The following is a 12,245-nucleotide window of genomic DNA, read 5'->3' on the forward strand; positions in this document are numbered from 1 at the left end:
GGGAGAAGTGAGGACTGTCGGGGGAGAATGCGGTATACACACCATCATGCTGTCAGACATGAGACCCTCAGCCCTACATATAAGACTCAGATACCCCATCCTCTCTTTCTCCTCTTGCTCCTATTAATTTCCTCATACATAGTAATTATGTATATCAGGCAGATGAGACTATGACAGGCAAGAGTGAATATGGATGACTCCAACAGCACTGCCATGAGGAAGAGCAGGGCGATTCAGAGCCCTACGCAGAACCGACACAAACATGCTAGCTATTGGAAGCTAGGACGAGCCCAGTATATAGAAACTGACAAAGGGACTCTCCTCGAAGTCTGTCCTGCCACAGAGCAGCTTCATGCCGGGGAGCGGAGCACTGTGGAGAGGTCCCGCGACAGACCCAATGCCTGGAGCAGAAAAGCAAAGAATAACAAGGTGGGGAAGAACCACAACTTACCTGGTTGTGGGAGAAACCGCATCCGGTGGCAGAACCCAAGCCACTCGAGTGGTCCAGGCGATGCACGGATAAAAGCCAGCGAGGTGGCGCCGCTGAGAACCAAAGGAACACTGTGAGAGCCCAGGAGAAGTCGTAGAAACTTGCTGGTGTTGCAGAGGATCGAACCCTCGCAGATCAAGTACAAGGATATGCAGAGGGGGGACCGAGAAGGCACAGGGAGTACCCAGAGGCTTTGGTTGGGAGGAAGTGCAGAGCCATCTGTCTCATCCCAGTGGGACCGAAGAGAGAGTCAAATTGAGATTGGAGGGGGTGAAAGAGTGCCCCAAAGAGATACATAGCGGCTTGGCAGGATAGTGAACCGGGCCTAGTTAAAAGGCATTTCAGAGCTGAAAGAGGGGTTAAGGACCCAAACATCGAGAGAGACCATTTGAGAACGACTGGGGTGAAAGAGCTCCTCAAGGAGACTGAAAAAGGTGTAGCAGGAGAGCGAACCCGGCCTAGTTGAGAGATATTATGAAGCTGAACAAGGGGTCTTGGACCTGCAGAATGAGACAAGAAGTCCAGGGGAAGAGAACCTTTGGCATAAGTTACGAGAAGTCCAAGAAAAGAGATCCTTTGGCACAAGTCACCAGAAGCTCAGGGTTTGGGTGGGTTAAAGACTCTTTTGGCACAATTCACAAGAAGACCAGAAGCAATATCCTTTGACAGAAGAGTGAACTGTGATAAATAAGACTATTGATTAAGAGAACCTGAGAAATACTTGGTGAAGGGAGATGCCTTCCCAATATTGTTTTGGATCTTGGAACTTTGAACTGTTTGAAGTATCCAGAAGAAGGTAATCAACCTGTTATAAGCAGGGTGTAGTTTAGTTATAGGTTTTCTGTTAAAGTGTAGGAGACGGAAATAGGTTTAGGACATAGGACAGCGGACTTTATACTTTTGACAGACATTCTAACATTATCCTTAGTTTTGTTTGAAATAGGGACGCCCCTCTTAGTTATAGGGACAGGTAGGGTTTGTGCTTATTTTCAGTTCAGTAAAAGTCTATACCAACAAGCATGCAACCCTTGTGTCCTGAGTCTACTTCTGGACCCTTACAACATGCAGATGGAGTCATGCTTCATTCGCTTAAACTGTTAGAGCCGATAACAGCACAGGCAGCATGCACCTCCCTTCAATGTAGGATGGCTTGTTCGATCATGGGATGTCAACCCCAGGTCAAGATATGAGCTGTGAATGATTAGCCTTAAGATACACAGGCAAAGATAACAACAGGTCAGGTAAGGGAGTGCTGAACAAGATGTGAAATGGATGAAACTTTTTTCCTGTGTTGTGGGGTATGGGGAGCAGTCATCCCCAAGTCCAGGTTTACTTGTTGCCATCAATAAAGGGGAAAGGTAGAGGTATATTTTATGCAGTTCATATATTACAAGGTGAGGAACAGCTCCGGTGTTGGAGCCTCTGAAAGCTGCAAATCTGAAAGGGTCCAAGAACAGAACAGCATGGTAGGGAAGGACTGCTGAAGATTGAGTGGGTTCAGCTATCGAGGCACCCCATTTTCTATTCCTATTCTGTTGTGCTAGTGTCAGATTTGCTGTTGAAGCTACTATGTGCAACTTGTTTTAGTGATAGGTGCCCTCAATTATTTTTGTATAACTTGTCTTCTTACAACACTGGGATGCATTACATGCCGTTTTGCCTATTTTCTTTGGCCATTTTGAATGTTTGTAATTGAAATGTTAGTTTTCATGTTCTGTATAGAGGATTGCCATATCCAGTTGCAGCTTCTCACACTATGCCTCCACCACAAGATATAGACACCACATGTTGTCACCTTTGAAAGCGCTTTACATCACCTACCAGTGTATCCATGCCATCTCTTCACACTATTCACCACTGTCAGCTTCTCACACTGTCTAGTGAAGGAGTCCATTACTCTACCCACATGTTGTATACATACCTCTGCTGGAGGTTCATAACTCACTGAGCTATCTTATTATGTCAATGACCATTGAAAGTCTAATACAACAATTTACATGAGAAAGAGCTTGACCTGAAAATGCACTATTTTAAACAACCATTTTTTTCACATTCCTCCCCCTTTATTTCATATATCATGCCCTCCCCCAACCTATTCATCAAAATCACTCCTCTGAGCGCAATGCAACCAGACATACACAGGACTCCAACACTGCTGCAGTTCAAGAAAGAACTAGTTTAAACATTTTCTCAGCTTGCTTTTTCACTACAATCATGTCAACCATCTGGTCAGCAGTCACTGTCAAGCCAAACAATGCCCCCTGAACGTGCTTGTATTCAGTCATGTTAAAAAATATCCTTTGGTAAATAATAACTACATTCCCATGGGTATGTGTTTAATGTGATAAACTGAGTTTTTAACACTAGCAACATTTATTCCACAATCACTATCTGAATTACACAAAATAACCAACTGAATAGAAAAATAAAAATAATCCGTTTTATCAATTGCTTGATTACATTTGCAATTTATTTTTTATGTGTATGTATCCAATAAGATATGCATTGGCAGTACTGCTAAAAAAATAAGCGAATGAATCAACAAACAGATACGGAGGGGAAATGAAATTCAAAGAAATCAAGCAACTGTTATCAAAGCGCTGACATGAATCACATCCAGAATGTCCAGCAGAAAAATCATATTTTTTGTATTTTTTGGAAACATGTATCCTACAAATATCAGAAAAGCTTACCTTGAATCATGATTCAAACAGAGAGCAGCGGTTTGGATCTATAATTTGAGAGGAACCGTTTAAGGATTACATTTGGATAATGAACAGTTCAACTTCATCTAATATTTGTTTATGTCTCAAAAGCGTTTTTAAATGGTTTTCTCTGACAACATTTCTAACAAGAGTCAATTGATACTGATTGTAGCAACAACAACAAAAATGCATCCATCGAAGTCAGATCTATTTCAACAAGAAAATTGTCTCTTTCAGTTTACTTAAATGATTGAATTAATAATTTTCAGTAATAAGTGATGGAAGCAGAAGCATGTCACGGAATTCTGACAAAAAATGATTTTGCCCACAATTAAATATGTGATGTGCTATGTATTATACATCAAAATATAGTTGCGTTTGCACAGTAATTCAACCATTGTTTAACCAGCCTATGAGCTTCTTTCTTGGTTGGGTTTTCATAGTAAACTAAGTAAGGTTCATAGGTGAATTTGTGTTAAATGACAGTTTGGGTTATTGTGTTTGACCTCCCAAAAATCACATGATTGTAAATACCTAAAGGAAATATATTTAAATTAACATTCAAATGAGTTATCAATTGTGAAACCTTTTAAGAAGATAGCCAGGGTTGAAGCCCCACTCTTCATTCTATTTTCTTTATTTTTATGTTTTTCTTCTATTACTTTGTTATTAAAACATGGTCGCCATTTGCTAAGCAGTAGTCCTATTTCCACACAACTTTATTTTGGGACATCTAAAGGTGGCCAGCATGTTTCTGTATTTTATTCCTGTATTTTTCTTTTAAAACATCTTGTTCCTTGAAATTCTGCATTCCCTAATGGAGGCAAAACACCACAGTTGTCACCAGTGAAAACGAATGTTAGGAGCTGAGAAGCCTCAGTGGTTAAATCAGGTAAGCTAATATTTTTGTTCATCAGTAACTAGTTAGGAACCCACATAGCAATATAAAATGCTATTTCAGCAAAATGTTCCTTTTGTACCTTGTCTCAACAGGTTCCATGTGATGGTTTTAAGTTTACAAATCAAATGGTGCAAGCCTAAAAATTGGAATTTCATGGCAATGATTAAGGCAATCATAAGGTAAGATTTACCTTACAGAACTGTTTGATCAGTATTCTTGGGTATGAGTACAAATTTAAATCAAAATAACTCTGTGACCATATAAATTAATCAATTTAGTTACAAGATTGTTCTTCATATATCCTTCTCCAGTAATACCATAATTAAAAGAAAGGAAGAAGTACCTAAAAAGCAAAGGTTCAGAAAAATACACTATTTAATGAACACCGAGTGAAGAATACAATATCTATAATCGAAGGATTAATTTCCAAAAACTGGAGCAGGCAAAATCAGACACAATTTAAATGTGAATCCAAAATGTAAAGATGGCTTTGTCAAGTGATACAATCTCAAACAAACAGATTTACTTAGTAAGTTGTAAAGGCTGTAGTACTCTCTAGGGGTTCAGCAGAGGTGTTGAAAATAGAAAAATTGAAATATTCATAAATCAAAAAGTAAAAATAACTTTCTTTTGGATCAAATTTATTGTGACACACAGTGCCAATTTTGGACATTTCAATTGGTTTGCTTTTCATTCACAGCCCTAATGCTGACACCATGTGTAGGCTATCATTGTATATGTCAATGGAGATACAGTTTTAATGTATTTCATGTAACTCAGATGAAGTATATTTGTAACATATACTATAGTGAAAAAATCAGTTTTCTAAGTTCATCACATTAAGTGCACATCCAAGGATATTTGGTTATTTAGTAAAGAGTTGAACTGACTTTTTCAGTTGGTCTGCCTAAACTGAGTTTACCAGCTGGAGTCCAACTCCCCTGCAGATATGCAGCTAGCAATTCATTTTTCTAATTTATATAGTGCATAGGAGTATTTCACAGCTGTTTTCTTGAGTGCAACTAAACATTATCCTATTCCTGATAGTTATCTTACCAACGCTAATTTCCTAAAGTGTCAATCTCACCTGCAACCCCACATAGCCTCTCATTTCGCATTATAGCTCTAATTGCAAACATTATATTTTGTATTGATTTTAAAGGAAAAATGTCCTTCAATTGCAATGAGTGAATTAAAGATTCTGCCCCACACCTACTATTCATCAATGAAACCTGGTTCCATTATATTCTTACATGTAAAGTTCAGGGCAAACCTTTTGTCGGAAGGTAGAGGGTATGGGCGACCATTCCTCCTGCCACATTTTCCCTTGAGACAGGGAGAGATTTTGAGGTGCATGGGGGAAAAGTATGGTAAATTGAGGCATAAAGAAAACAAGCAATGGAAAGAAGTGGGGCCATGGTTGTCAGTTGTAGATAGTGACGATATACAGGAAATAGATGCTGGAACCCGGAAGGCTAAAGTGGAAGAAACAAAGCAAAGCAAATATACCCAAGAAGACACAAGCAGTTAGTAAGAAAGGCTTCGTCTGAATAGCCAAAACACTAAAAGAAACAAAGGAGAAAAGACTTTGATATGATATGATATGGCATTTATAACGCGCCTATATACAAGTGTTGGGGTGAAGTACTTGATGAAAGCAGGAGTGTGAGGGGCCAGATGTACAACTTTGTGCATCCCATGCCCACATCTTCATTCTCTTTCATATTTTCTGGCTTCCGAGGTAGGAGCCTTCAGGAACCGTAAGTGACATTAGTCTCATTAGCTGCTAGTGCTCCAACAAGTTGCAGATTTGGGACAACCCAAATGAGTCTGGCATGATGGATGAAGGTCAGTTTTGTATTCAGCAGAAATGGACCGGGCTTTCCTTGGGCTGCCCTAATTTCTCTGAAACACTTCAAGCCACAGCCGCATAAATGGAAATATGGCCCCATGCAGATCTTCCACACTCCCTTATCCCCCGCCACCACAGTGAGTGTTTCTGGTGAGGTGGGTTGCTCAGAGAACACAAAGCCACAACCTGCCACTAGTGGGCATACAAATACCATGAGGGCAGTGGAGGAAGTACCAATCACAGACCTGTTCTAACATAACTGCTTCATGATTGCCAACACCAGGTACTCAACCAGTGGTAGTGGCACATTCTTTGTTTGATCTGACAAACTATATTTAAAAGATTTAGGGGATGTGTATGAGTCATTTCAAAACGATCCCATAAAATGCATCTCAATCCATTCTAATATATTTATCTGTGAACAAATATATCATTAACCTATTTCCCATGATACCTGCCTTATCTAAACCTGTATGTTTCCTGGGTTACATGAATACATTGGTGATGCCACCAACACCAATAATTCATGCATAGTGAAGGGGACAGACACTTTGGCTCCACCCAACTAGTTGGGAAACCTTCCCACTTAAATGAGCATAGCCTCAAACCTCTGTTCACACTGATTTTTGAACTTCAAGTACATTTTCTACCAGCCTTTCTCTTATTCAGGCCACTTGATGATTACAATTTTGGTTAACATTTTCATAAAATAGAGAATAATCCACAGAAAAAATGTATCCGAAATAAGACAAAACCACTTTTAAGTAGCAACCTAAATAGGATCATATCTGACCCCTTCCAAAACTATTTTCCCATACAGGATCCATTTTTTTAACCTCTTCTGAAATACTAAATTACATTGAGAAAAAAGGTTCTGCCACTTTGGAAATGGTGGACATGTCAACTTTTTCAAATTAGCCCCCAGCCAAAAGAACGCCACCCAATGTTAGCTGGCACACTTCAAGGCAAATGAAACATAATGAAAGACCTGTGAAATGAAAGTGGATAAAGGCTCTACACTAGCAATTATTGATGTGTGTCTACAAAGATGGGTAGTCCCCTTACCTGCTGGACCCCAACCTGCATTTTCCAAAAATGTAAGTGAAAACATACTAATATCCTAGTATTCATATTGACTTGCTCGGGGCAACTTCTCCATATCCTCCGTTCCCATAAGCATAGAATGCTCCACAGAAGCATGCTCAATGTCTAGATTTTTAGAAATTCATTGCTTTAGAAGGAACCAACATCAGGCACATTTTAATCTCATTCAAAAAGACAGCACCCATTGTCGGGGTGATTACCCGGTGGCTGGCAGAGCTGTCCGCGGGCTCCGGGGCTGGGGAAGCCCCAACTCCTCCCGCGTCCAAAAAGAGTATAAGGCACACACAAGAGCAAAGTAATTACTGCTGTTTATTAGAGTAACAGCAGGGATTGTTCTTGGCCCGTATGCATCCGGGGAGACGCTCTCACTCTTAGTGGGGCTCGCAGGCCCTTTTTACCATAGTATGACGCGCTACTCGCGTCACCTGGGAAAATCGTCACAAAACCTAACGCCACTTCGGGTTGGCTCCCCGAGTAGTAGGGTTAGTATAGTTACCTATAGGAAGGAATATTAGTGGATGAGGACGGGTCAGGTGGTACACTTGGGCTGTCCCTAACAATTGCTAAAATAAATTAGTTACAAGGGGACACTTGGTGATTGGCTAGCTAAATTGGTGTCAGTGAGGAGCCCCTCGTACTCTGATTGGTCCCCACGCGAGCCCCCAAGCCTGGGGCCATTGCCGTTCCCAGCTCGCGATGTACCTGGTGCTGGCAACAATGTGCTAGTGGTGGACAATGGACAGGTCTTGCTAGTGGCTGATTATCATGCCTTTCCCATCGCTGTAGGTGTCCAACTTGTTGCTTCATTGTCGCAGCCTGTTTCCCAGACGTGAGACCCCGGCAACTTTCTGTCTCATGAGCTTGGCATTTTGTCAGTTCAGCTTGGTCATGTGTGGAGAGACCGTAGCTCGAGCAGAATTATGAGCATTTGATTTGTATTTCGGCTCTGAGATGCGCCTGGCGGTGACAGGTGTAACCTTGGTGCTGGGAACGCGGTGTGTGGGTTGCAACATTGCGGCCTTGGCTGTGGGCTTTCATTGGGCTCGTTCTGCGTGGTCAGTGCTTTGCTTTTTCGTCTTGGAAGGATTTTCGTCTAAGAGGCTCCTGACTGGGGACTCTTGCTTGCGGCCTACTCGGGCCTAGTTTCTGGGTGGCGGTATATAATCCATAATATGGGTGTCGCGGGACGACAGAGTGTCACAAGCAGCAGCAGATATATGGGATGGTGTCTCTATGAGGATAGGTAACGAGAAAGCATCTGCAAGCGTATACACAAGCTCTTCAGACATCTTGCATTTCAGCCGTGCTGTAGGAGGCCTATGTGAAAAATAACAACGATGCATGTCCGTGGGTGTTGCAGTCCGCTACGTCATAGCACTGAGTATGTTCTTCATGTGAGTTGATATATGAGTGACCAGTGTGCATGGTGGCACGTGTGTTCTTGTCTGTTGGCTATGTCGTCCTGGCATCTCTAACGATGTTGATGTTTTGTGGTTGTAGCTTAGTCGAGCTGGTCCATGTCGCAGGCATCGGCTTGACCAGGGCGTGGTATGGGGCATGCTCCTAGTGTGTGTAGGCCGTGGACACATGATACCTTGTCGTCTGGTAAGGAAGTGAATGGGTCGAACTCCTCTCGCGGGGGGTGCTTGGGCCGTGATCCTCTAGGCCAGGGTCTGGATGAGAATGGGGGAGGGTGTTTTCCCATTTTCCCACTTCAGTCCCCCCTCTGGTAGACTTGTCGACCACGAAATTATCCGCTCTCTTCTCTCCACGTACTCTCCATACCTTTGTTATTCCAGCTAGGTATACATACTGGTTCACATGGTCTTCAAATGACCAGACATGTACACGCATCCACCACCGGGTTTGTAGTAGACCCATTTTCCAACATAATTCTTCGGCTCCTTAGGTTCTCTACCTTCACTGATGGCGGGTGCAAGTCTGCTTCTAATATTTGCTTGCGCAACCTCTCTCTTTCCTTGATGATGATATCTATGTGTTTGTCGTCTTCTGCTGGCATCAGGGCGTGCCTGCCGATCATTTCCATCATTTCATCAGTTGTACATGCTGTCTTTGCTTTCCACAATCTCAGTCCAAACAGGGCAGCCATTCCCAATATTATGCATCCAGCTATTATTTTAAGATCATCTGACAGCCATGATGGCATCCAGGACCATAAGTAGGAAAACCAGCTACCATCTCTCTTCACTCCCTTTGCTTCCTCTTCCATCTTGGCGTCCATCTTGGCAAGTTGTGATACTGCCTCAGAAAGCGTACCATTGTCTGTGTTGTTGGCAGGTATAAATGTGCAACACGATCTTCCAATTTTTGCACAAACTCCTCCTTCCATTGCTGTAGGAGATCCAGCACATATCTATTCTGGAGTGCTACCATTCGCACTGCCCTTAATTCTTCTTTTATCGTGTTGAATTCATTAACGGTTCAGTTTATTGTCATCATTAGTTCCCATCTTGTTATCTGGAGCCACTTTGCATTTGCATACGCCTGCATTCCTGGATGTATTACAGAGGAAAAGAACATTGACGCTCTGCTGAACAGTCTGTGTTCTGGTGGGATGTCACTAAGAGCTGTTTCCAATCTTCCCCACAGGTAGTTCCCCGTCAGTGGTTCTCCTTGTCTTTTTACTCTTGACAATATTGTTGTGCCATTGTTTTCAGGTCCTCCTCCAATCGTCACTGATCTTTTCTTCCTTTTATTCCCTTCGTCCACCTTGGGGAAGTTCCCCAGGTTAACATGTTTCTGTGGTACTACTAGGGATGGTACGTTTATGTGTAACATAGTGCATATTCCATTCCAAGATGGCGGCTGCTGTACCGGCACCCTCCTCATTTATCATTACTATTCTTTTGCAGTTGCTGTTCCTTCCAACGTTAACGTCTCTGTCGTGTTGATAGCATAGTGTAGGTGCAGTTAGTGGGAGTATTGTTATTGGATCCTCGTCCTTCTGTAGCCATGTCACCAGTGCTGCGCTCCTTATCCATCCGTTGTAACACTTGTTGTTTTCTTCACTCATTGTTACCACAGTTGCTTTTGTCAATGTTACCATATTGCGACCCACAACCCCATCTGTCCATCCTTCTTTCGTGTACACCTTTCCATACATTACTATCAGTGGTCTTTCCCAGCACCCTAGTATTCCAGGAACTTCTCTTGCACATGGTAGTTAATTCAATGTTAATTTCTTTGTTTCCCCTTTGTCTGGTCCATCCGTCACATATTGGAGCCCTTGTCTTAGTTGCCAGCAGTTATTGTACATGGGAAGTGTTTTGATTAAGTTATTTTCATACGGGTATGTGTCCCTCGTCTTTCACTGCAATATTGCTAGTCTCCCTTGAAATCGTCCTTTTGTTTGGAACAGGGCCACGTATATTAGACACTCTACTGATGTTGCAGGTACCTCAGTAGCCACAAATGTTCTGCATGCGCTCATAGCGTATGGGATCAATGAGCACACATAGCAGTTGTCCTTAGTTGTCCCCTTACCAATTTTGGACATGTGCTAGTTCCACATGTTATTTGAGACGTGTGCGGATTCTGTAAAATATGTGTCTACCCCGTTGCTATCAATAGATGTACTATGTTTAATCCTCTTCCCGTTTACTCTTGTGTTACTCGTACCACCTGACACCGTACCTGTTGCAGCCGTGGTGGGGGGTTTATTAGTAGGAGGTGCAGCCATGACATCGGAAGCATAGTGTGCCTGCCAGACAGTGGCAGCAAGTAGGCCAGCGATGAACAATAGGCATATAGTCTTTATTACAATAGCTAATATCACTGGCATGTTTCTCTTACCTTTGCTGCGGTCCTGCAGCTTTTACTTTTGATGATATAGATGCCCGCCTGAAAATTTCTCAAAATAAGCATTAATTTTGTTAGTTTTGTTTATTCAAGCTCTCCCTATCATGTAGTCGTTTAATGCCGAGGCGAAAAGCTACTCCCCCGCTTTTCTTAGCGTCTTATCTCTCAGGGCTGGTAACAGTTCATGGAGATGTGGGAATGATTGCTCTATGATCAAAATGAACGTGTTGTAATACACACGTATTCTTCTTTTCTTTAGATATTTTGGTCTTTTTATAGCGTATACAAATTGGTGTGACAGTGCTTCTGGGGTATTGTCATCTGTGGGCAGCTTTTACCCCTGGGTAAACCGTAGCGTTAGTTATATCACTTATCTGTCTACATAAACAGTGCTTTGCGGTACCTGCATGTGTGAGACAAAAAGAGAAAGAGAACATGCACATGTCTACACAGTATGGTGTAACTTGGCAGTTTGTTAGGCGATGTCCTTTATTTAAGTAGTGTCAGGGGCGGGGCTTGTCTTGTCGGGGCTTGTTGGGGCAGTGATTTTCTTACTCTGGGATCTCGTGACCATGGGGTGGGCTATGGGCAATTGTTCACTTGTGTCCTTGGAGGTGTTTGGGGTTTGGGAGGGGTCAGGGGCCATGATGCCGTTGTCGTTGGTTGTTGTTGCTGCTGCATTGGCCCTGTCATCGACACAAGGGCGGGTCTGATCTTTGCAAATGCATGCACACGTTCTTATCTCAGAGCTTCACGGCTCTAGGAGCTGTTTTTTCCACCAGGTGGGGCCCGGTGAAACGAGGGCTGTTCCACCGGCAGTTAAAGTTGCACAGGAGGACGTGGTCCCCCTCACTTACTGTCCACTGTGTTGCTTGTTCCTGCTCTTCATTTGCTCTTTCTTCTTGTTGGGTGTTCTTCGACCCGCCCTGCGTCTGCTCAATGTGTTGAGAGATAAAGCCGACACTAGTAACCAAGGAAGAGACGTATTTGTACATTTCTTCAGCAAAGATAGTCTGAGATGCATGACAATCTGTTATAACCCTCGATGGTGGTGTCAGTGGGAGGTGCATTTGGCGTCCGGTCACCACCTTGTGGGGTGTGAGCTGGTGGTCCGACCCTGGCCTGTTTCTTAACTCAAATAGGGCTAGGGGGAGGCAGTAGAGCCAGCTTTTCTTAGTTGATTGTTATATTTTTGCTATCTCTTCTTTTAGGAGGCCGTTGAGGCGTTCACAAATACCATTCGCCTGTGGGTGGTACGCGCATGCAAACTTGTGCTTGATACCAAGGAGAGCAGTGATGTGTTGGAGCATTTCATTGGCAAAGGGTGGGCCATTGTCAGACCGCAACACTTCGCATACCCCCCACCTTGGGAAC

The 12,245-nt window shown here is 42.9% G+C and overlaps 1 protein-coding gene and 1 long non-coding RNA gene across 2 annotated transcripts in view; one reads left to right on the forward strand and one right to left on the reverse strand.

Annotated features, from left to right (window-relative positions):
* LOC138492881 (period circadian protein homolog 2-like) overlaps positions 1-12,245 on the reverse strand; it is a 344,827-nt gene that overhangs the window by 82,221 nt on the left and 250,361 nt on the right. The window contains 1 exon segment of the mRNA XM_069620199.1: positions 452-543. Coding sequence (XP_069476300.1) covers positions 452-543 — 92 coding nt within the window.
* The window catches only part of LOC138491472 (uncharacterized), a 47,817-nt gene continuing 39,540 nt past the window's right edge, over positions 3,969-12,245 (forward strand). Inside the window, exons 1-2 of the long non-coding RNA XR_011276017.1 lie at positions 3,969-4,087; positions 4,189-4,275. This is a non-coding gene — a long non-coding RNA (uncharacterized lncRNA). The remainder of the gene's footprint in view (positions 4,088-4,188; positions 4,276-12,245) is intronic.

Source organism: Ambystoma mexicanum, chromosome 10, assembly GCF_040938575.1.
Source record: "Ambystoma mexicanum isolate Mex_15411 chromosome 10, UKY_AmexF1_1, whole genome shotgun sequence".
NCBI classification, from domain to species: Eukaryota; Metazoa; Chordata; class Amphibia; order Caudata; family Ambystomatidae; genus Ambystoma; species Ambystoma mexicanum.